This window comes from Coenobita brevimanus, chromosome 72 (genome assembly GCF_032717465.1).
Source record: "Coenobita brevimanus isolate Jiangsu-jjx chromosome 72, ASM3271746v2, whole genome shotgun sequence".
Taxonomy (NCBI): domain Eukaryota; kingdom Metazoa; phylum Arthropoda; class Malacostraca; order Decapoda; family Coenobitidae; genus Coenobita; species Coenobita brevimanus.
In genome coordinates, this window is record NC_137025.1 from 668,201 (window position 1) to 695,026 (window position 26,826).

The 26,826-nt window shown below is 42.2% G+C and overlaps 1 protein-coding gene across 2 annotated transcripts; it reads right to left on the reverse strand.

Annotated features, from left to right (window-relative positions):
* Window positions 1-4,501: 4,501 nt before the first annotated feature.
* On the reverse strand, window positions 4,502-26,314 carry Sam-S (S-adenosylmethionine Synthetase). 2 transcript variants are annotated; one of them, XM_080278213.1, is made up of 8 exons: window positions 26,154-26,314; window positions 23,498-23,565; window positions 22,576-22,708; window positions 19,740-19,852; window positions 12,066-12,232; window positions 7,075-7,270; window positions 6,236-6,418; window positions 4,502-5,958 (listed from the first exon to the last, which is right to left on the reverse strand). In XM_080278213.1, the coding sequence occupies exons 1-8, from the start codon at window positions 26,266-26,268 to the stop codon at window positions 5,710-5,712; spliced, it is 1,224 nt and encodes a 407-aa protein (XP_080134339.1). In that variant the 5' UTR covers window positions 26,269-26,314; the 3' UTR covers window positions 4,502-5,709. The 2 variants fall into 2 exon arrangements, with proteins under 2 accessions (XP_080134339.1, XP_080134338.1); XM_080278212.1 differs by lacking the exon at window positions 19,740-19,852 and adding an exon at window positions 17,690-17,802 and having other exon boundaries at window positions 26,154-26,313.
* Window positions 26,315-26,826: the final 512 nt, after the last annotated feature.

The window sequence follows — 26,826 nt, forward strand, 5'->3', positions numbered from 1 at the left end:
GGCTGGCTGGAAGTGGCGGGCGTTACGTGTGTCATCTCCACTGAGGACAGCAGTGTTCACAAATTAGTAATGCTTTTATCACAGTGCTACAGTATTATTAGCCTGCATAACGCTGGGAATCCATCACAGAGGAAGCTGTTGGTAGGAAGGTATGAAAGCAGCTTGGTAGATTGATTGTAGTTAAAAATCAGTAAGAAATAATTAAGGGAGTACTGTATGTTTATGTATGTAAAGATATGTGTAGGTAGTACTGTAGACAGATAGATAATGACACTTTTTTACTGTGTATAATGTGCTTACCGGTATATAATTTATGATGGTGAAATGATCATTATTCAAATCATGCTCATACCTGTATCAATAGAGAGGTGCCATGATCCCGTAAAGGGTGGCCGTTTGTCTTTGTTGTTTTACGGGAAGGGGCACAAACCCTCCGCCAACCCACTTATTGGCATGCAGGGAACACGTACATGTTGGTTATATGATTACCACCCAGCACTGTAAATGGTTTCTTGGCTTACAGGAAACCATTAAGCTTGTCACACAACGTAAAGCCACCTGAGTGACAAGTTTAATGATTCCCTGTAAGCCAGAAAACCATCTTTTATTAATTTAATAGACGTTAGGTTAAGGAGGTCATAGAAGAAAAATGGTGTGCTGTACACTGCAGCAACCAGTGTTATTTTATTCCTACCGTACTCTTGGCTAAATGTATCCCATATAATTCACAGAGCTAGGTAGAAAAAAATAATAATCTACTGTATATTTTTGTATTATGATATATGGTAATCCCTCGATTATCCGGACGTCCATTATCCGAACAGTTCATTACCCAGATCCTGTGATCTATTCGAAACCATTATTCATACATTTTACCATTTTATCCGGACAAATTGCTTGTGTGTGGATGGAAATTATGGCCGAACGAACGTTTTTGGTTTGGCAGGACCAGTTTTTTCATGTTTTTTCCCGTCACTGCAAGGTATCGCCCTGCAATGGTGATTGCGTGTCTGTAGTTGATGGGTCTGCTTGACCATGGTAATTGCATGGCTGTGGTTTAAAGGTCTGCTTGACCAGATACAGTAGTGTAAAACACCAGGAATAAGTGTCGTTTGATGTACTGTATAGTGGCCTTTCACAATGGCTTTCAAAGATAGGGTACCGTATGTACAAAAGGGGGCCAGGGGAGAAGGCCATTATCCAGATGGATCCACAGTCTAGACATGCCATTGGCTCTGTTATGTCGGATAATCCGGTGGCTACTGTATTGTATACATAGAAGCAGGACTGAGACGGAGAAAGCAAGCTAAGAACAGTGTTCCAATGACTTTACTGTGGTGGAGGCGACAAGTGTGGGTGTTTCAACACTGGGACTGTAAGTCTCACATGCTCGCTGCAGAAACAGCCCCTCCGTGTTATAGAGCGCAGTGCATAGCCCATAATATGGCGTCAGTCCTTCAGGTGGCATGAACATTTGAATACGAACGACTCGTATAACAGACTCTTTCCTCTCACCGCTGCCTTTCTAGACAACTGAATCATCTGTTTCATGACAAAGGACTACTTCAGCATCCATCTAGGTCGTTGTAAGATGATAACTTAAAACATAGTAGCCTGACATGGCAATGGACAGAAATTCTTTAGGGGGGAAAGTCATGAGTGAGAGGCCTCCTACTTTTTTTTTTTAACATGTATTTCCAATAGATTGTCTGTCTATATATCTGTTGCCAGACAGTTCAATCCCATAAGGGGTGGCCACAAACAAACCGTGTCCACATTGTCCTGTCCAGTCCCGCTTCACTGCCTTGCTCCCAGCTCACGCCTCCTCCTCTCATATACCTCATCACTCCATCCCTCCATCTCATCCTTGGCCTCTCCCTCCCTATCCCCCCCTCCACCTCACTTGCGTTCACTCTCCTCGTTAGTTTCTTGCCCTCCATCCTCTCCACATGGCCAAACCTTCTCAATGGATTTCTCCTAAGGGTTTCTATCACATCACATCCACATTACAGTGTTCCTTCACCTCCTCATTTGTCAGTCTGTCTCTCCATATAACTCCACATGCTCCTCTCAAATAACTGACATTTCCACTGCTCTCACTGTTGGCTTGTGTCCTTCCAACAAGGTCCAAGCTTCACTGCCATACGTTAGTTGTGATTTTGTCAAAACTAGAAACCCCAGATGATGTAGGGGGCTTGACCTGGTGCAAAAGTAAGTCCTAAACAAAGGGCTTAATTTTGCCATGTCATACCTCTAAAGTAGAATGAGGGTCTGGACCTCCATTTATTTCCTAGAGTACATTACAAGTAAAACAGAGGCCCCACTTACCAAGTAGTGAAATGACAGGAATCATGGTCTTATATTAATTCCAAAGTCATGTAAGTATTGCAAAGGACCCCAAAGGTCTCACAGTTTGAGTGGTTGATTATCCCCTTCAACACATTCCCCTCACCAGACAGCTTTGATTCTCATCACCCCAACTGGTTTTGATCCATAAAGGATTAAATCTAAGTGATGGTTGTGGTTTTTCCTCACATAATGCCATTCAGGGGCAAAGGGCTTTTCTTAAATACTTGGCCTGAATAACCTAGCCTCGGGCATCTATGCTGCTTATGCAGTGGCCAAGGATTGAATGACAGATATGGATAAATAGATTCTCCTGCTGTCCACGCCACCAGTCACACAGATTTACTCGTTACTTTTAACCTTAAGCACCATTTCCAACGATGTGGCAGCAGCAGTGGCCCTCAGTTCACCAGGCCTGAGGTGGTGTCTTTACAGGTGTACACTCTTGCCTTCATGTCAAAGGGACTGTCCATGAATCAGCCCCACCCCATTACCCCTGACACCAGTATATTACTGAAAGAACACAACTGCCTGAACTCTGAAATGTGTGTGTGCCAAAAGCTGGTCCATGAAACAGCTCATATTTCAAAAACAGTTTTCTCCACCCATGACTGAGTGAGCATTTTTGAGGGTGAATTATAAATGTCAGGGGGGTAGGGAGCAGAGGTAAAGCCCCCCCATCAGGCTTCCATGCCCCTCCAGACAAGGTTTCTGGGCATGTGTAATGTCGTGATGAGCTGCTGTGGCTATTGCTTCCCATCTTGGTAGTGCTTTCCCCATATATCAGTTCAGTAAAATTTTAACTGAGGAGGGTGGTTGAGGTTTACCTAATTGTTCAGCTGGCACTAAACCAAGTGATACTGGCATATCAGATTTATAGATCACAGCAAAATATTATTGCCAACTTACTTCATCCCTCCAGTATCCTACCGAGTCTAGGGAAACTGAGTCCTGTACAGCAGTTGCAGCTTATAAACATTCTTTTGTCAGGGTAGTAACTCAGACTGCAGCATCAGACATGTGTGATAGATACACAAGTAATGCATTCCATGGAGGGGTGATTAGCATTCAGTAGCAGTCATACTTCCAAATTGCAAAGTCAGTGGGAAAAAAAAAAAAAAAAATCACTGCTACCCATGATGGCACTTTGTGGTCTAGTGCTTGCAATAGCTTATATGGAGTAATGACCCTACAGTAGAGGTTTGATCACCAAGAAGGGACATGGTTCTTATCGTGAAATACCATTCGGGGAAGGAGGCTGGCAATCTGCTCTTAAATGGTTGGATTACACTATCCTAAGTGTGGACTGATACACAGGAATTACTGTGGAATTGGGCATCACTATTATTTCATCCTTTTCCCAAAATTTCTCTAATACTGTACAAGTTCTTTGCAGTCAGACCGATTCAGCATTATTAGTGACATCTTACCGCTGTTTCTTGCTACCACCAAAATATTTCTTTCAGCAAGGGATCTCAAAAGTACAGGAGTTACATACTCAAAACTTTCCTTTTGACTTGACAGTGCCAGACAGAGCAAAGTATATTACTGTACATGTTCCATTTCCAGAAAACTGCAGGACACCCAAGAAAAATGTGCTGTAAGCACTGCACTTTAGCTCTCCATATCTGTACCTCACACAACTTATGTTGGTGGTTTAGACCTATTTACATATAGGTTTCCAACTTTAAGTCTTTTTCCTTGAATATATATAAACTGTTTCCAGACTTTAAGAGGCTGACATATTGACCACCAATCTGTACAGTCAGAAATTAACATCCTTTGAATTTAATGATTCTGATGATTTTGCACATACAGTATAAATTTAATAGTGCCTTTTGCAAATAAACTTTAAAAAACAAGGTGCTGGGGAATCTCCTTAACTCATAGTCGCTCGAGAACTAACAAAACTGGGGCCTGAATTAACATTCACATGCCTCTTGTACCCATTTTCTGCAGGAATTTTCCCTTCTCTTATTCTCTCTGCAAAGTGTTAATGGAAAAGTACAATGAGCTATTGTATTTTGGTTTTGCTGGAAGGACAAGGATACCAAAACAAATTGTGTTCTGGTAAAATATGAATTGGAGTGAGGAGAAGTATCTGGAACTTTGCGAGTCCTGGCCGATTCAGAAGGTAATGAATTAAAACACAAGGTACCGTCTCACTACTTGTTTCTCATGATACAAGACTTGTGTGATCATGCACTCATCTTGACCATAATAAATACATCATACATACTGTTACAAACAATTTTTTCTTTATTATAATTATATAATATAGAAATTAAAACCTACAATTCTACCCACTCTTCCCGTTCCTTGAGGATACGCAAAGCTACGTTATGATGTCTTGACCCATGGGGCGGCCGGAGTGTTTAAGGAAATGCTCTTTTCCATTAGAATTTTCGTAAACACAACACAAATGCGTAGATCTTCTATAAAAAACTCTAGAGGAAAATCCTGCTCTTCCTACACATTTGCAGTGTATGGCGGCAGGGCAAGGGAGGGTTGAGACAGCCAGAGCCATCCCTTGCGCTGCCCCAACACTGTGGTCGCCCCGCGGGGTCCTCAAGGCGGGGCGCTACAGACTCAAGCAACAATAACACTTAAACGCAAGCCCGAGTGCTCACCTCACCTCACCTGGTGTGGGGGGAGGGGGTGCGTGTGCTCATGTTGCAAAGGGGGTAATAATGAAATGCCTGACTCCTGGTCCAGCACTGCGTGCAAGGGGCAGGTGACACTGCCATGTGTTGGGTGTCACATGCTCAATGGATGCAGAGCTGCCCAGGAACTTTGAATGTGTAAGCCTACAAGTGTGTTGGCCGGCGATGCAATGCTCACACCAACACTGGGTCCCATAAAATAAAGAGGAACAGTGAGGCTGGTTAGGCTATACTCCACGGCAGAAGTGCGCAGTTACTGAAGGAGTGCACAGGTGCAGAATGGCAAGGGGTTAAAATAGCACAATGAGGTGTCAGATTTAACACAGGATTGGACTGGACTGTATGGGCACAGAAAGCACCATAGTGTAGAGTGTAGATACCAGTCTAGAGGGTCAATATTCTTATCACCTCAGGAGGCTTCATAGCACCTCTTTCTGATAATTTTATGCATACTGCATTTTCCTATTCTCTTGTATATATATGTACATACATATATAACATATGAGAGACAACATTCTATATGCAGAAAAAACCTTAAGGAAGGAGTGCTATGAAGCATCCTCAACCAACAAAAATATGGCTACCCCTGTATTTGAAACACATGGAGGGGAGGGAGGGGGTGGGGCTACACGATACCACAGGGCCACCAGGGACAGCCTGGGTGTGGGCCAGGGGCGAGGGGGGCCTGGTGGGGGATGTCCTAGCTCATATTGGGGATTATCAACCGCTTAGGCTGCTCCCAGGGGAACTGCTCACGGCCAAAGTGTCCATAGCACGAGGTCTCGCTGTAGATGGGCTGCTTCAGGCCCAGTTCCTTAACAATGCGGCCAGGTCGGAGGTCAAAGTTGTGGTTGACGATCTTAAGCAGCTGCTTGGAGGTGTACTGAGATGTGCCATAGTGGAAGATGCTGATGCTCACGGGTTCGGCAACTCCAATTGCATAGGAGACCTGCAGGGAGGGGAGCAAAGCAAACCAAGTCAAGTCCTACTCCATGCTACAGTATAATGAAGTCTTATATTTAGGTTGGCACTGGTACAGATGCGTTATATGGTTTACCAATCCTGATAATTACAACTGCTGAAATCTATATAAAATGCGATGGGTAACAAGATCTTAATATGAAATCTCAGCTTGGGAATGCAAAATATTACAAACATACAAGCTCATTAAACAGGGAATGCAGTTTATCTTCATTAGAAAATGAATTCCTTCATGTGTGACTGACCTGTACAAGGCAGCGTCGGCAAAGTCCATTCTTGACCAGGGATTTGGCCACCCAGCGTGCGGCATATGCAGCAGAGCGATCCACCTTAGTGTAGTCCTTGCCTGAGAATGCGCCGCCACCATGAGCGCCCCACCCGCCATATGTGTCAACGATGATCTTACGCCCAGTGAGGCCAGCGTCACCCTGGGGAGAGTTGACATTATAATGTTTCCACCTGGTGGAGCTAGGCCACTGCCACTCCTAGGATGCCATGTTGTGGTTTTTAATTACTTCAGTGACTCTAAGGTATGAGGTAAGAGTCAACCCTCTAGTGTAAATTCACTCATCAACCAAGCTGAAGGGGGGTTAGGATCTTTGCCAGTATAATGAAAACACTAACGCTTCACCTTCACAGATAATGCTATACATAATCTTCACAATATGAGCTAAATCTATTATCATTAAAGTCTGATAAGGATTCCAAACAAAACTCTGTTGGTAACTCAGTAAATCCCACAGATCTGTAGAATTTTCACCTAATGTATTTTTTCATCATCATCTTATAATCCTGTGTTGCCCTATGAGAAGCGTAGCAGCCCAGGGCTAGGCAAGTTGGTCCCGACATTTAAGATGAAAGTGACCAGCCTTACACATCCCTGAGAGGCATTATGTGAGCAATAAACCCCAACCACCCCTTGGATATAAATCTGCACAGGCTCAATCCAATTAATGTGCCTTAATTACCCATTTACTGTATTTGAAAAATCAAGTGAAGCTTTACAGTGAAACTAGTTGGATATAAACTTTGACTACCTCACGTTCTCTTCCTTCACCATTCACCAACCTGTCACATGATTTACCTGTGGTCCTCCCATGATAAACGCTCCGCAGGGGTTGATGTGGTATTTGGTCTCGCCGTCAAGGTACTTCTCAGGGATGACCGCCTTGATGGCCTTCTCCATGATCTCCGCACGAAGGGTTTCCAGCGTCACCTTCTCAGAGTGCTGCACAGACACCACTACTGTGTGAATGCGGCGGGGGATGGCTGCACCTTGTCTGAAATAAATAAATAAAAAATAATCTGTCCATCCATCAACTAATCCAGTTTTGCCCCATGAGGAGCATAGCAGCCCGGGGCCAGGCAAGTTGGTCCTGACATTTAAGATGAGTGTGACCAGCCTCACACATCCCTTTGTGGCATGATGTGAGCAATATACCCCAGCAACCCCTTGGATATAACCCTGCATAGGCTCAATCCAGTCGGAACATCTTAATTACCCACTAAACCAAAATAAAAAAATAAAGAAAAAATAAATGTACATAATCTATCTATCTATCTATTGCCAGACGCCTCAATCCCGTTTGGGGTGGCCACAAACAAATCGCCTCCAAGTCGCCCTGTCCCCCGCCATTTCACTACCCTGCTCCCAACTCACACCCCCCTCTCTCATATACCTCTCCACCCCATCCCTCCATCTCATCCTCGGTCTCCCCCTCCCTCTTCCACCCCATCCCTCCATCTCATCCTCGGTCTCCCCCTCCCTCTTCCACCCTCCACCTCACTCGCATACACTCTCTTCGTCAGTCTTTCACCCTCCATCCTCTCCACATGGCCAAACCACCTCAGTGTGTTCCTCACAACGCTTCCTATCACATCCACATCAACACCACAACGCTCCTTTATATCCTCATTCGTCAGCCTGTCTCTCCACGTGACTCCACAAGCTCCTCTTAAATAACTCATTTCCACTGCTCTCACTCTTGACTTGTGTCCTTCCAACAACGTCCAAGCTTCACTTCCGTACGTTAGAGTTGGTATCACAATACTGTCATGTAGTAACTTTTTTACTTCCATGCTCACTTCCCTGTTTCTATCACTGCTTTCAAGGAACCAGCAACCTTTCTTCCCTGCTGTACCCTTTCAAGCACTTCACCCTCCAAACCTCCATCCTTACTCATCACACTACCCAAATACTTAAACGTACTCACATTTTCCAATTCCTCACCATCCAACCTCGCTATGCATTCACTGACTTCACCTCTCTCAAAGACCATCACTTTACTCTTCCCTACATTCACCTTTAGGTTCCGTTTCTTACACACTCTCTCAAACTCATCCACCAAGCCTTGCAGCTCCCCTTCATCTTCACTCAACAACACAGTATCATCTGCAAACAACAGTACAGGGAGTTTCCAAACACTATCCTCTCTCACCAGGGCCACTCCAACATCCACTACCCTACCTTGTACCTCTTTTATTACCCCATCCATGTACAGATTGAACAACCATGGAGACATGACACATCCCTGTTTCAAACCAACTTTCAAAGAGAAAAATTCACTTAGTTCACCATCCACACGCACTGCAGCCTTAGCACCATCATACATACTCTTCACAGCATTCAACAACTTCCCATCTACTCCATATATTCTTAACACTTTCCACAATCCTTGTCTATCCACCCTGTCATATGCTTTCTCCAAATCCATGAAAGCCGCATACAACTTCTTTCCCTTCTCTAGAAACTTTTCCACTAAAGATCTAAGAATGAATATCTGATCTACACAACCTCTTCCCTTCCTAAAGCCTCCCTGTTCTTCTCCAACTAATTTCTCTGTTCTTTCTCTAACTCTGTCTATAAGTATCCTACCATACACTTTTCCTATTATACTAAGAAGACAAATGCCCCTATGATTACCACACACTTCTTTTTCCCCTTTTCCTTTGTACAAGGGAATAATTATACCTGACTTCCAATCCTCCGGGACTCTACCTTCCTCCCAGGCCAATCTGCACATCTTCCACATCCATTCTACTGCTATCTCTCCCCCATGCTTCAGCATCTCACCACACACTCCATCAATTCCTGGGGCTTTCCCGATTTAACTTTCTTCATTGCTTCCACAACCTCTATCCTACTGATTTCTACCTGTCTTCTCACCTCCCTCCTTCTCCCAGCCATTCCCCAGCCACTTATACTCGCATTACTTCCATCCTCTACGTTCAACAATTCCTTAAAGTGTTCTCTCCATCTGCTCACTTTTTCTCCCTTCTCCACTAGTAATCTACCATGTTTATCTTTCACTCCCCTGCTAACTTCACTTCCACCCTGTCTTACTCTTTTCACTTCTCTCCAGAACATTTTCTTACAGTCCCTCCACTTTACACTCAAATTCCTTCCAAATTCCTCATCCACTCTCTTCTTACTCTCTCTTACTAATCTTTTCACCTCTCTTCCTTTCCACGTATAACTCTCTCTTCTGCCTCTCAACTTCTTCCACGCCCGTATTTCTCATCCATTCATTGTATGCTTTCTTCTTTTGTGCCACAGCCTGTTTCACCTCTTCAGTCCACCACGCTGTTCCTTGCACCCCCATCCGTCTTCTCTTCCTTCCACACACCACATCACATGCTGCACATATTTCTTCTGTAAATATCTTACACACACCTTCCACGTCTCCCATCTGCTCCAATTCATATTTGCCCAATCGTTCCTCCACTTCTCTCTTATACTCTGCCTTTTTCTCATCCTCTTGTAACCTTTCCACTCTCCTTGCAACTACTCCTTCCTCTTGTCTTTCCCTTCTTCTATTCCTCCATCTTACTTGCATCCTAATTCTGGCCACCACCAAGTAGTGGTCAGAAAGGCCACTCCCCCAACCTCTATAAACTCTTGCATCCAATATACATCTTCGCATCCTTTCATCCACACACACATAATCAATCATTGCCTTCCTTTCATTCAGTTCACCACCCACCCTTCTCATCACTCGCCATGTATACCTGTGGATCATTTTATGCCTGAAGAGGGTATTGGCTATTACCAACCCCTCCCAGCACAGATGTCCACTAACGCACTCCCATTCTCATCTATCTCAGCAGGCACACCCCACTCACCAACTATTCCATCCACCTTCACATTACCAACTTTACCATTCATATCACCGATCAAAAACACTCTCTCATTCCTTCCAAACTTTTCCATGCACACTTCCACATTTGTCCAGAACTCTTCTCTCACTCTTCTAGCACGATCTTGCGTTGGCGCATACACACACACAATCGCCCACATTTGTATTCCAACTTTCAACTTTACCCACACAATCCTTGACCCAACTGATCCATACTGTCTTATGCTCTTCTTCCATCTTTTACTCACAACTATACACACTCCTTCCTTTGCCCTCTCATTCTCATCTACTCCTGCACATATACCCCATCCATACTCCCATTCTCTCACACTTTCTCCTCTCCATTTTGTTTCAGTTATTCCACATACATCCACTTTCGCATCCTCAAGCACCTGGACAATCTCTCTCTCTTTCACCTCATCAGGGGGAGAAAAGACCATATGTGGGATGACAATTTATAGTCAGACTTTCACCTGTGCAGAGGAAAGACAAGTATTATTTGAGTAGAGAAGTGGGTGTGGCAGGTTCAGAAAGAGAAATACAGTACAAAGTATAAGCTGCAGCTTGAGGTGACTGTCTTGTGACTGAGAATGAGTAGGACTGCCAACTGTTGCATTTTGACAGGTGCAAGAGTGAGAAACTTGTGTGAACCATCTCATATGGATGGGGTTGCTGAAGGCAATCCCTAACCTCTACAAATTAAGTCTTTCCTGTTATATCACTATGGGGATATGTATGTCCTTGGGTTGACAAGCTGAGAGTGAAGAAAGGCAGTAGAAGAGAAAGAGAAGAGAAATGATGCAAACGAGAGAAGAGAGAGAGAAGTGGGGGAGAGAAAGAGCCAGGTGTTGAAGCTACAAATTAGGCCCTTATCACCCCCTCTTTCTTATCAAGCACACAGACCTTATCCTTATCCCCCCCCCCCCAACACTGGACATAGGCTTCACAGCCTGCTCTCAAGGCCCAGTAGTCCTCCTACATGTCACCACTTCGGCGCTAACACCCACCGTCCACATTGAATACATGCTAGGGCTGTCTCATACAGGACTGGTGTATTGGTATTAGTGGGGGCATTTTTACGACATGTCGGTGGGTCTTCTGGTAGATCAGTAAAGACTGATTTCATGAAATTCAAATTCTGAAACTGTTCCCTGCCACAGCAGGGATTTGAACCTGGGTCCGGTAGGACTACAGGCCACCTCTCTACCGATTGAGCTACCGCCTCTCTCAGGTAATCGTGAATATGAGATTTCAGTGATAAAGATGCCCAGTAGGCTATGATGCACTTACAACATTCTACTAGTACAATCCCTAATACAGCAAACGTCATGCTTCCTCATTAGGTATCCCCATATTGAAGACAGCTGTGCTACAGCTGATGGTTTACGAATCTGAAGCTATACCCAGTGCCACAACCCCTGAATATTCCCAATAAGAACTGGTGGTGGTTGGGGAAAAAGAAGTATTATACAATTTACAGGGTCTCAGCCCGAAGTCTAACTTTCAGTGGAGTTCCCTGCCCACGAGTGATGACTGCATGGCTGGTTTTCATGCTTGCAGCAATTGGCCATATGTCAATCATGGTAGTAACTTCCAAGATTAATTGTGGCCAACAATTTTCTACCACATCCCAAATATGTGCTCAAGAAATGGGCAGAGGTAAGATCCTGAGGCAAAAGTTGGTGGACACAAATAAATATCAAACAGCACCACCTCCTCAACAAATGAGGTAGGAAACAGAAGCACGGAAGGCACAATATACTCTCATGGGCATAGCTAGAATTTTTGTAACTCTGTGACCTGAGAACTTTACAAGAGGTCCAGTGATATTCCCGTAAAATATGAGGTAGCCAGGGGCATTTCAGGGGCTGCCTGGGATATTTCGAAGATGGCCAGCACTCTCACCCACCTCGCCACTACACAACCACTGTCTACTCACTGGAATGTGTACTCGCATGTGACCTGTGTCTTGCTGTCGGGTCGTGCCCACCAAAATGTGCCGTCGCGGCGCAGTTCTGCAATCTTCTGGTTGAGGCGGTGAGCAAGAACCACCGTCAGGGGCATACACACCTCTGTCTCGTCAGTAGCATATCCAAACATCAAACCCTGGATAAAACATTACATTCGTTAAGCTTTCTTACATTGTTATAAAAAAAAAAAAAAAAAAAAAAAAAAAAAAACTACTTATGGTACTAAGCCATTATTTTCTCACTACAATTTATAAGCTAGCATTACAAAGGGATGTGCAGGATAACATGCATAACTTTCTTAACCCCTTACAGTGAACCTCACCAATTAATGATCAGAGGTGAAGTCAGTGACTGTACAGTGAGGTTCAATGGTGAGGAAATGGAAAGTGTGAGTACGTTTACGTACATGGGGAGTGTGATGAGTAAGGATGGAAGTTTGGAGGATGAAGTGCTTGAAAGCATACAACAAGGAAGAAGGGTTGCAAGTTCCTTGAAAGCAGTGATAAGAAACAGGGAAGTGGGCATGGAAGTGAGAAAGTTACTACATGACAGTTTTGAGATACCAATTCTAACGTATGGAAGTGAAGCTTGGACGTTGTTGGAAGGACACAAGTCAAGAGTGAAAGCAGTGCCTGTGGAGTCACATGGAGAGACAGGCTGACAAATGAGTATATAAAGGAGCATTATGGTGTGGATGTGGATGTGATAGGAAGCATTAGGAGGAACACATTGAGGTGGTTTGGCCATGTGAAGAGGATGGAGGGTGTGAGTGAGGTGGAGGGGGGAAGAGGAAGGGGGAGGCCGAGGATAAGATGAAGGGATGGGGTGGAGAGGTATATGAGGGAGGGGGGTGTGAGTTGGGAGCAGGGCAGTGAAATGGCAGAGGACAGGGCGACGTGGAGGCGATTTGTTTGTGGCCACCCCAAACGGGATTGAGGCGTCTGGCAATGGATAGGTAGATAGATTCAATCATTTACCTTAGCGGGTAAGGGCTCAAGGCTACACAACTATGTCCTGACATATAAGTGACCAGTTGGTCTTCCGTGAGTGGCATTAAATGGGGGGGGGGGGAACACCCTCCAGATGTAAATCCGTGTGAACCATGTCTGGTTGGAATTCTTTCACTTACAAAACCACCCAGCATCTTTCCATGTCTAGTTCTTCTGCTAAAAGAAATCCAAGCTATGACAGCAAACAGACTGTCAATTTTTGAGAATCCCAGTGCTGCATGATTGGTAATTTTGTGCTTCCTGGGAAAACCTCTTGTACTGAAAAATGTTTGGACTGTTTCTAGCAACCATCAAGGTTGCTGTTGTCCCAGGCTCATCTGAACATGAACCCGGTGGATTGCAGGCTGAGGCTTCCCTTCTGTAGTCCGCTACCCTCTGGCCAATGAAGCCAGCTGGTGATCAGTGTTACATTGACATCCCTCCTAGACATTACAGTAACTGCTTGTTTAACACCTTCACTTTTTTTTCTTTTCATCATAAGGTTCATTAATATCGCAAAAATTTTCATGCAACATTTCAGTATCTATCACTGTCCTAATTTACAGATTTTACTTTTAAGTGAATACATAAACACCTTAAGATCAGATACATACTGATGCTTAAGTGCAGCCTTGAATATGGCCTTTTCAGTATTTTATGAGAATTACTCAAGGCGAAACAAAACCCTAACTTGCTTCTCTGGTGAATAAGATCTGGCACTAGGGGAAAAAAAAAAAAAAAAAAAAAAAGTTATGCTATTGGAAGGCTGCACTGATTTCCATCCTGTACATAAGAATGACGATGTTAAACCTGGAGGTCGTATCTAACTGCGAGATGAGCCTGGCAACAGAAAGATAATGACTGATAGTGCCATCTGTTGTTTTGTACACTATGGTACCATCCTCTTATCTCCCATGTTCCACTGGTCAGCAGCACTACATTCACATACATGGGAAAATACAGGGTTGTTACACAAAGACCCAGGAAAATTACTACATGGGGTGGCAACCATCAACTAACGGAGCCCTGGTGACAATGGGTTCAGGCACTCCATCCACACGTGGCCCCAAAGGCTGGATTGAACAGGTGTCAAGGTTTACAGTATTGATAAACAACTCAACTGGTTGTACCTTACATTTTAACTACACATACACAGCCCAGGATTAACGAAGGGAGTTATCTCTTGGACTGAACTATTCCTCTCTCCTGAATATACAGTAATTTGTTGCCCTACAATATACTCTAAATAAAGCTTTCCATACTATTGCTTCTGACAGTTTTGCCTTGCAGGAAAAATAGCTGTGTCTAGCTTCTGATTTTTATTTTTTTAAATTTATTATTATTTATTTTTTTTTGTGACAGACTCTGGGAATAGGCTTCACAGACTGCTTTCAAGGCCCAGTAGTCCTCCTACATACCATACACCTCTACATGTCACCACTTCGGCACTAACACCCACCGTCCATACTCAATACATGCTAGGGTTGTCTCATATAGGACTGGTGTATTGGTATTAGCGGGGATAGTTTTACGAGATGTCGGCGGGTCTTCTGGTATATCAGTAAAGTCTGATATTTATGAAATTCAAATCCTTAAACTGTTCCCTGCCCCAGCGGGATTTGAACCCAGGGCCGTTATGGTTTCCTGTGCACCAGGAAACCATTTACTACGCTGGGTGGTAACCATATAACCAAATTTTGGCACCTGGTTGTTTAGTGGGTAATTATTGCGCTCCAATCGGATTGAGCCGGTGAAGGTTTATATCCAAGGAATGGTTGGGGTTAATTGCTCAAATGCCACTCAGGGATGAGTGAGGCTGGTCACTCTCATCTTAAATGTTGGGACCAACTGCCTAGCCCTGGGCTCCTACACTCCTCATGGGGCAATGTAGGATTGGATGATGGATGGATGGATGAAAACAATTATATTACAGTACATGTAAACATATTATTCTACTGTATACAGTTCAATCATTACCACACAACACTCTTAAAGCAACAAGATTTGAATAGAGCTGAATCAATGTAATAACGGAACAACAATCCATGCGACACGAAGACAAGAGAGAGAGAGATATATAAATGGTACAATACAGGCAACATACAATAACATGCAGGCATACTGAAAAGAAATAAGGCTACAATAACAAAAGAGAGAGAGAGAGCAGAGGGAGGTGACAAAGATGGGAGGCAAGTAATCCATGAATCACAAATCATCCAGACTTCCTTCCATCCACTGGGTAGGAAGAGGTAGGATCACAATTGCCTGACTCACTATCATTCCCAAACAAGAAACATTCCTAATCACAGTGCAGTGGAGAAACTTAAAACCACTGCAGGATAACAAGAAACATTCCTAATCACAGTGCAGTGGAGAAACTTAAAACCACCGCAGGATAACACCTCAAAATACATACAACACTAAACAAGTCAAACAATGAGCATGCCCACATATACCGAATACCAGATCAGGGACACTGGAGGGTTAGGAGACTCAAAACCATGTACATGCACACTAACAGACCAAGGCGTAATGTGTAGGATTAGGAGAGGATGAACTAACAACGGCAACATGTAAGCACAGAGTTTTTGGTAGAGGAGGGTTGGGATATAGAGGGTGTCCAGGTGTCACATGCACAAACTACTCTTTGCAACTACCGGTGCAAATATCATAGGCATGGTCTTTGGCCATATAATTCATAATAGGGGGATTTCCTATGACAAACTTGAAATATTTTTATATCAACACACAACTTGTCCCTTTATCAATGAAGTAATCTATTTAGTACCATATACCAAAAGGCAAGGCTGTGGTACTGATTACTGTGTACTATGTACAGTACATTATGCATGCATAAATCTAGCACATTTCACCCTATCTACAAGTACACAATACCTTCAATGCAGGGTATGGGGTACTTCATGCATGCACAAACTATGTGTGTGTGTGACACTTTGAATCTGAGAAACAATTTTATACTTCCATTAACTTCAAATTTTTTATATATTGTATCAACATAGGTACGATTCTCAGCAGTTACAGCGCTATAATGACTGATCCTATGGGTGGATATGAACTACCTCAATCCACCCATAAGGTCAGTGCGGTAATTACGGCTCTGTAAATGCTAAGAATCTGAACAAAGATATAGCATGATTGAAAATTGGTCAAACAATAATATCTGGACATTTATCACATTTCCCGGGACACCCTGTACATGAAAAGGTGGAAAAGATTACTGAATACTTCCAATCAAACAAGAAGCTGGCCATTTGTTTAACAAGCATATCTAAAACTTTCATAACCTTGGGTAAACTACACATGCCACAACAATTATCAAATGCTGCTAAAAAATTGAAAGCTACAATCAAATGCCACAAGAGGCTAAAATGTTAAAATAAAATGCTAGACATTAAAACCTCTATTCATGCATATTCTGATGAGACAGGGAGGGGGAAAGGAGTAAATTAATGAACTTAGTTTAAGCTAGTCTGGGGAACTGGCTGACAATCATTACAGGGATACACCACACTCTATGGCATACAAGACATTCCCTATTAAGAGTCAACCTGATCAATATTTTAAATTAATTTCTATTATTTACAAAAATAATTTATAAAAGTTCTTCTCATGGGTTAGCTAAATTTTACAAATTGCAATAAAAACAAACCTGATGGATAAAAGCATCCACTATCCAAAAAACAAGAGAATCTACCACTATGCAAATGGGACTCAAAGTATTTCAGTTCTTAAATACTGTACTGTACTATAATGTGGACTTTAATTTGAAAAACATTACTTGGACTAACCGGCAAATAAGTTGCTGATCATTTGTGTCTACAGCAGGCATTGCGAATTTTTAGGAAAGGTAAACCAAAAAATAGTAACACTGGCAACATGAACCAGGAGGTTGGTAAAATGCAATTGTAAAGGATGGAGGCAAAGTTTAAGGGACAAAAATAATATACTGTATAAACTTTACAGTACAGGTACTGCAAATAGTACACAGGTAGGACAGGGGGTAAAACTCAAACCTTAAAAAAAAAAAAAAAAAAAAAAAAAAAAAAAAATAAGGAAGGAAGGAAGGAAGGCCAGAGTACAGTAATATAAAAAGGAGACAAGACACATTAAGGACTAAGGTAGTATGAGTTTAAACAGGAAGGTCAAGCTTTAAAGGACAGGGAGGAAATACTGTACGTAAACAAGGGACAGAGTGCTTATACAGTACAAACAAAGAACAAGGGCAGGTAGAGAATGGGGGGGGGGGAGGCACGGGGTGTATGCTTCCTCTATTTTCACAAATCAATATTTAAAAAAAAGTATATGCAGTTAACGTCCTAAAAATTTTATACATCATTAGCGACAAGTGTTTTGGTCATGAGACATGAAAGCTAACTAAATTCCTCTAGGAATTGCACCCCTTTTTTCTAAAGTGCTTGATCTGGCCCTGATGGGGGTAATATGGAAATCTTAAAGCTTGGGAGTAACAGAGGACAGGGAGGTAATATATAAAACAGGCAATATAAACCAGGGAGGCAACAAAGCTTAGATGACAGGGTGGCAATATATAAACCATAGGACACTGGATATGGGTGTTGGACTACCTGATCGCCCGCTCCTATGTCATCCTCGTCCCGCCCAATGTGCACACCATTAGCTATTTCCACACACTGCTGCTCCAGCGCTAACAGCACATTGCATGTCTTGTAGTCAAACCCTGAGTGAGCACAGATGAACCACGGGCACACGGAAGGAGGGAGTAATGCACACCGAATGGAGGAGGGAGGGGGGAGAGAAATTTGGAAAACTTGAGTACAACATGAACAAGGAAATTACACATGAAAAGTGAAACAATGTACTATCATGTGCAAAAGTTTAACATTCCCCTGCCAACAGTTTCTAACCTTCCCCATGTCTCATTCTTCCCAGAATGTCAGAAGGTATCAATCACTCTCATACTCTTCTGTTGTGCAGTTCACACTGCCATTAAAAACATTTCATTTATTATCTTCCATCACCACAACTGGCAGGGAAGCATCTGAACTTTTGATCATAATAGTGCAAGAAAAAACTGTACACTGACGGAAGAAATACACAGAAATCTGCTGCTCGAGGCTCAACTGCTAGCACTCACAACCACCTGCAAAAAAGTTAACCCACAGTAAACAAACAAATCTGCCACCCACTAACTACTACCACAACCATAACAACAGCCATATTTTCATTAGCTTAAGAGGCTGAAACACCACTACAGCAGGGGAAAGTTTCTCAAACATTCATGATCGAATCCCTGTCAGATAACCACAATCTGTTTCTGAAGGTAGGACAAGGAAATGAGAGAAAAGAATAATGTCCATTCTTTCATAAAAAAAAAAAAAAATGTCATTAGAACAGAACTCTTAAACATGAGTAATAATCTCACTTAAGTTTTCTTCCGCATGTCACTAACACTGTCCTGTAGCATACTAAAGATCTCAATACTAGCAGAGGAGATCTCATTTTGTTCTAGTTACTGTCAAAATACTTCACTACTCAGCCAAGATTGCAAGAAAAATTAACGTTAAATAATGTGTTGCAAAATTACGATTGAATCTGAATCTAAGATATGTCAGCAAGCCTCTTGAACCAATTAATATGGTTGTAAGTCCCCAGGAAGGCTTTGTTAACACCAGTAAACCTTTAATTCTGGACTGTCACCTTAACTGACAATTTTCATTAAACTCTTTAATCCAGTGACTTTTTAACTTATTCTTGCTATTTCCAGATGATTTCACTAAACTAAGGACAGACTTTGAACTGGAGGAGTTAGCAAGGCTTCATTAACCCCTTCACTACTACAAAGTTTCCCCCAAGTTTAATATAATCTGGACAGAGCAAGAAAATAAAACACAGCATCCTTGGACTGAACGCTTTAACATCGGGTCCCAAGAAATTCAGTGCTTTAGTGATAAAATTAAACAGTACTAAAACCTGACAATATAAAATCTATTCATTATTATGCATTAACAGTATTATCTGCCAGTGACAATAACTTTACCAGAGTATGTTACATGCGTGCTAACAAAGCACCACCACCAGTAATACAGTGTGAGGAGGTCATGGGATCACATGCATAAAGACAACATTACCAGGATCAGGTTTATACACATTCTCTTATGGATGACAGGCTTATTAGTGAAAACTGAAATTTTCAAATAAAAAACTACTGCATATGCCACTTTACCTTAAAAGCCTTCTTGGCAAAAATAAAGTCTGTTCCATAACAAACTGTCACCATACTTATCATATTGGGTTGTATGCTGCACAATAACTAAAGTCAGTATAATCAAAACAATTTGCTATATAAGAAGAGTCAATGGTACTTTGGATAGCATATCCAGCCTGAAACAGAGCTGGAGTCTAGAGCATCTGGTCTGACTCATGGACAAGTTTGTTTAACAATGGCCTGTCCATCCAGCAGTACAACTGAGGATTGGGATGTACCGTCAACTTTTTAAAGTCTTTCCGTTTGAGCAATTGATGGTACCAATACTTTATCAACACACCTTAAGGCTTATCTAATCATTTGTTGTCTTTCTTGCACATCATTTGCCCTTGACCTCCCCTCCCCTCACCCCACCCCAACCACAACCCCAACCCCGCCCTGCCTGGTACCTGGTCACCCGCCCCCACATCCTCCTCATGTCTGTCCAAGTGCACGCCGGCTGCAATGTCCGAGGACTGCTGCTCCAGTGCCACCAGCAGGTTGCATGTGTAGAAGTCAAACCCTGTACATGTATCCAAGCCACACAGTTATGTTAATCCTGGTAGTACTCAAAGCAGTGGGGTAGTAGAAGCTCTCAACCTCATCACTACAATAACCTCTAGTTTACTGCTGCCAATTCCAGACTACTATTCAGTTATTTCTGAAACTTGGGGAGTTAGATATAGCCTATGTTATCCCTTCACCATTAGAAGGCTGTTGGAAAAGAGTATCAATGTGTAATACTAGCAGGATTAGCATATAAAAAGGCTTTGTTATGAAGGAGTTAACCCACCAAACCCTAGCCTGCCCCTTTTCATTTCTGCCATTCCCCCCCCCCCCAGGAGGACAGGCTTGAACTGGAAGGGTATGTCATTCATTAACCCCTTCAATACAAGCCTTTAAATTAAATAATATAATGGGAGCATGAGTAAGCTACAAGGATTCTAATGGTCAAAAATGGATGATTATGGGATATACAAACATAACTATGGTGTGGTCAAATTATGAGCAGTCCAAGAACAATGCCCCAGAAATTCCAGCTGGCTAAGGTCACCAAAGCCACCCCCTTAGCTATTGTGCTAATTATTCTAGGTGGCTTTGTGGATTCATAACCTTAGTGATGATTCATCACTGATGAACTCTGCTCATTACATCAATATTCTCTTATGTTATTAATACAAACCAAATAACTCAATAACATACATATATTAGGATGTAATGAAAAATATACTGCTAAGGAAGAGGTGGTATGAAGCCTGAACCAGTTTCAACCCCCATGTCCTATAAATGTCTATGACACAAAGTCATCCACCTATTTATGACGCTTGACCCAATAGGTTAAAGATAGAAACAGGTAAAATGGCTACTTATTAGGTACTTCACATGCAAACACTTGTGGTCAAATTTGTGGTGGGACTGAAAGCTTAAAAAAAAAGTTATTTAGGACTAAACATGTAAACACGTGTGGTTGCTTTTGTGTTACGACTGATGGCTTTACAGCACCTTTCAGCCATTACTAAGGTGCCACAAATCCTATGCCATCTGGAATAACCTGTGTGTAACAATTAACATACTCCATCTGTTACGGATGTGTTAAACCTCTCGGATATGTTACCGTATCCATTTTGAATGGCTTGCGGTCCTGGAAGGTTCCCTAACACCTTTTTGCAATCATTATGCATGCTAAATCCCATACTGAATGCTACGTTTCAAAAAATATATATCACGAACATGATGGTGTGGCACTGGAAATGTTAAATTTATGGGGTGCCACTGAATAAAACACTGTAGTCTTGCAGCATCACAAAAATTCACAGACATTCCCCTTGTGTCTTAGACTGTGGAAGGTTATTTATTGTTTTCATAACCAATACAAAATGTACAAAAGAGCATGAGATGGAAAGTTAATCCATCATTTAGGAAGGGTGAAATATGGAAGGCAAGTCAACACTAGCAGAAGATTGTCTGAACTTTTGTTTGTACAGTATGAACATCAAATTACCCCACCAATAAGGCTGAATTTTGAGTTAGTCTGGTAAAATAAATAGCTCATGCATATCAGTGAATCTTAATACATTACAGGCTGCATATTCTACCTACACATTACTGCAGGAATGTTTATAGGTGTGTAATCTAATATTCTATGGTTATATTTAAGGACACTGCCAACCACTAAGTTACAACTCAAATTGCCTACCTATACCTAGTCATCCTATTTCCATTAATTCCCATCACAAAACTAGACCAACATCAGCCTGTACACAACCAACTTGGCCAAAAACTGCCAACTCTCCTGAACGCCAAGTTGGAAAATTACATTCTGGTGCTAGTCACAAAGCAGTGGTATGGAAGGGATATAGAGATGACACACTGTTTGTCATTATGGTATATGAAATAAGCTGCAAAAGAGCAAAAAATCTAATGGTGAAAACTACAAATGATGGTGCTACAATCAAAAAATCTGCGACATTTCTTCACTCAAGTCTGTTGCTACCTAATCTGAAGCAAACCAAATATCGGTAAAATCCTTTATTTAGAGGGAGGGGGGGGTGAGTTGGGGGGAGGTGAGTCAAATGGTGGGTGACAGAGTGACTTGGAGGCGTTTTGTCTGCGGCCACCCTTTGCGGGATTAGGGCGTCGGGCTATAGATAGATAGATAGACAATGCACCCAGAAGAAACTTATCTAAATCCTGCTATTTCCTGCTTGACAGAATAATCTTTTTCTCTTCCTTATCAAGTATCCTCTTACCTACCCCACTTCCTCAGCCTGACAAATTCAGCTACAGTCTTTTTTTTCACTTGACAAAAGCCACTAACCCCTTTTTGGCTCAGCAGGTAACTCGATGTAGTCAGATTAGAGGATACATTTGACCAGTAGCCGAGAAGACTCCCTACCTCAATGAATTTCATTGACCTATGATTTACCTCAAGCAGACCAATCCCATCAGATTAAAAACTTGCTAAACTCTTGTGAATATCATTAAATTTCCTAATTACAATCAACTATTCCACATCCAACCAAGCAGTCAGAGTCAAATGATGCTAATATCAATAATAATGCAAAATATAACCTGACACCATACAGCAAACATTCTACTGTGTGTGTGTGTGTGTGTGTGTGTGTGTGTGTGTGTGTGTGTGTGTGCTGTCAATCCTCCTCCATGTACTATTCATATCAGTGTCTACACAGGGTGGACTTTTCCCATCTTTAAACAGTTCAAGTCCTTTGCAAAACATAATCTCACCTTTGTTGGAATCGTCGTAGCCAATGCGCTGGATGGTCTCACGTACAATCTTCTGATAGTCAACATTGGCCTTTGAAGTGATCTCCCCACACAGCAGAATCATCCCGGTCTTTGTGCAAGTCTCGCATGCCACCTGTAGGTCAAAGTTCATGGGAAGGTCATGAAAAAGCAAGGCAATTGTAGGTCACCTGTAGGTCATGAATTGTGCGATTAGCTATGTGGAGAGGTTGGAGTGCGAGAGACTAACAAGGAATGTATGTGAGCGAGGTGGAGGGGGTGGCTGAGGATGAGATGGAGGGATGGAGAGGAGAGGTATATGAGAGAGGGGTCTGTGAGCTGGGAGCAAGGCAGTGAAGTGGCATTGGACAGGGCAACATGGAGGCAATTTGTTTATGGCCACCCCCTGCAGAATTGAGGTGTCTGTCAACAGACAGATAGGTGTTGACTGCAACCCCCATTACTCTCTCCCTCCTTCTCAACCCCTCCCCTTCTCCCTCTACCCTCCCTTCCCCTCACTCTCTCACAAGAGGTGGGAGGGGAATACGGCTATACCAAAAATCATTACAAGTGAACATGTTTATTCTTATGTCAGGGTTCAAAAACCTTTAAGAAATTATACAGTATTTAATACATAATAATCTACATCTCATACTACTGGCCTGTATATCTGCTAGATGTTCCAAACTTACCCACAACAATCAAGGTAAACAACCCAAAATATGAACCCTGAAATCTATGGATTTAGTTCTGAATAAAATCTGAGGTGAAATCCTTAGGAGAAGTGACAATTTAAAAAGTAAACTATGACAAAATGAAAAGACAAAAATTTGAAGTACTGTACAGTAATGGGAATAAAGGGACAGATTAAGAAATTACCAGGAACCAACAATGAAAATAATAAGTTGTACTATGTTGATCTTACCTTGGCATCTGGGTCTTGTCGAAGGTGAGCGTCAAGCACTGCATCACTGACCTGATCGCAAATTTTGTCTGCAACAAGAAATCTTACCATCACACACACAAAAACCTGTACAGTACTTATACTAATCTACAGTATTCAAAATTAATCCAGTTCATACATCTCTACTACACTTCAACACCTGACGGGGTTTAATCAAGTGACAGATTTTTAATGCCTCGTAGCATTTTATGTTGCATATTACCTCTATGTAATATAGTTTATACAGTGTGCTTACAGGGATATCAAAATACTTACTCCCTCTGTTGTTTGGCACAATTTATATAGTTTTAATCTGCACTAACCAATATGATAAAAATATAGAGTGAATATGAAATCCCTATTCTTTTATGTAATTTAGTTTGGAGGCATTATGCATTAACATACAAGGAGATATGGATGTGTAACTTTCAGAATAAATCCCTTCGGAAGAGATGCTACAATGTGTATCATGCCTCTCATGAGTAAACTGTTTTGCCAAGTTACAAAACCAGTCTAAATTCCTATTACCTCACTCCTTCCAATTGGGAAAACACCAGCCTTGCCAGTCCCAGCGTAGTCTACAGTACCGAGATTCTTGGCACTTGTTCACCACAGTTCTAGCTCCTATTTCTCAGATCTTGAACTTGATTCTTCAACTGCAAACTCAAAGTCAAAGTTCACTGACAAAATTACGGGTGGTGACCTAATTCCATTCGGTTATTGGGACCTCGCTAGTAAAGTTGCAATTCCAAATAATAATTTTAAACGTAACAATAAAGTCTGATCGACCCCCAGAAGCGCTAGTTCTTGTACTCCATGTAACAGCACCTATATGGATCTCAACAGTCCATGACCCGGTTCGATTTAGTGGTATTGAGTCAGAGCAGTAACACACAACCCCTGTAGTAAACACCGTACCATATTATAATACTCGTTTTAAATAGTTCAGTGATATAGTAATAGTGTACAATACTATATAAGGTTTCACATTACCATACTATTTAACACCAAATTTACACATACACACAAAAATTTAACAGAATACAATAATCCTACGAATATTTTACAACATCGCCAACTGAAATTACAACTAAAAACCTGGGTATTACCACATAATCTAGGTACCATATAAGGTCTACCCTCTATTGCGTATTTGCTTCTAACAACGCAAACACCACCCCGCTACAATGTAGTCTAGTTTTAGTCAAAGATCCGTCCCTTTCTGTTCAGTTGATCAAATTTTGTCACATTGGATGACAAATGAAAGTAGTAACAAAGAAGACCCATTCCTGAACATCATACAACCACAATATAAGGTGAGTGGCCCAGTTCCCTGATGAAAAACCATCTACAATTCTCAAGGCAATTCACAAATACAAGGAGTACAATTGATAATCTTATAACGAATATTTAATTAACCTAGAACAACGTTAAGTCTATTTCTCCATGCATCGTGTGGCTTCATTTAAGACAAAGGCGGAAATACAAAATGAGATGCGGCAAATTCACCAACAAACTGAAGACCTAACCCGGTTGTACTTGTCTATCTATTGCCACACGCCATAATCCCGTACTAGGCTTAAAACTGCCCCTTCTCTGATATTTTAGGCTGTTACAATAAATCAACACGAAAAATTATCTTATTCCCGGGTGTAGCTATAATTAAGCGTAAAACTGTCATCTCTAAACCCCTACTGCTGGCCTCTAACAATATACGCCAATGATGCCAACCACAGATTCAACAATATACGCCACTGATGCCAGTTAAATTGTTACACAGTAGTATCCTTATTAAACCACCAAGCTATGGGAAATAAACTAAAATAAATCGCCTACTTAAAATTATTGACGTTTTGCAGAACGAGAATGGGGTTTTATTTCTGTATCCTTTCCTTACCCTATGAAAATAAATAGAAGTTACGAGATCGTAGTTCGTGAATTCAGCGCCTAGGGCATGAACATTATAAGCCCCAAATAATACCGCAATCAATACCCGGGACATTCCACCCTGGCCCAAATATCTCCCCCCGTATGCGCCATTGGGATCAAATTTACCGACGAAGACTCAATCAAATAAACCCCCCATGACTGTACAAGTGGCCCACATCCCAACAATGGAATGCACGTGTCCATTTTGCGTATATTTTTAGCGCAATGTTTGGTCGTCCTCTGCTGAACTGGCCACCCCGCTGCCAGACGTACGAATATCAATCTCAAAAACACCTCGAACGCCGCAGTCTCATACTATCTCAAAGATCACCTCCATTTTCCTCAATTTCATCACATCTGCGTAACTGTGGCTTACGTATAAGGCGTTTGGAGTCACTGTCACAATTCAATAACCTCTGAATCAGTTTTGGCAAGTATCCCATTCCCGGGATTAGCTAGAGTGGTGGCCAAACGTTCTCAAACATCCACTGGACCTGGGATACGAATTCCATTTATCTACGATCGATTCCCTGTCATAACTTAGAATTTTCACAGGACGAACTATGACGCAAGGAATTACCGCACTGTTCCCTCGTCCTACCTGGAAAGAACAACTCACCAGTTTCGACAAGGGAATTGATCGTAAAGTGCATTCGTAAATCCCATAGTATCTCACGAGGAGTTTTAATTTCCGTCCTTGCAGCTTTACCTGGATGTCCCTCGCCCACGCTCTCGCTGGTGAAGAGGAACGTCTCCATGTCCTCACACTCCCGGTCGCCCGCAGAGTCCCCGTAGCCGTTCGTGTAAGAGGCGGACTCGGGCATGGCGTGTATCGTCTTCGTAAACGCTGAGTGGAAAAGAGGTAGAATAAGCTCGCCGACGGTATATATAGGACTCGACTGTCACGTGATCTCACAGCCGTGCGCAAGCCAGCAGGAGGGAACTTCAAATTATTTATCCAGGTCTGAAGAAAGTCTGGAGGAACGGTGGTGAGGCGGATACAAGGCTTAGTATTTGGGTCTTCCGTCTTCTTTGTGTCGTTAGGGTAATGTGTGAGAATATGGGACCAGACCAGCGAATTTAAAAGGTACGGAATTACCCAAGATCCCCCACCACAAGGCTCCAGAACTCACCACATTTTACTTATCAAGCTGAACACAAATTTCGGATACCCATCGTTCCATGAATAATCAATTCAACGAAATATCATTACGTCAGAGTATTTTCCCAGTAAAACTAAGGTGAAAATTGAGTGGAAAATTAAGCACACCATTCTATAATATGCATCGATAGTACAGAATAAATTCTTGGTTACGTGAAGCATTATGAAACGAATGTGCGAGTGATAAACAAGAGGAGGCCATGATGGAGGGGGAGGAGCC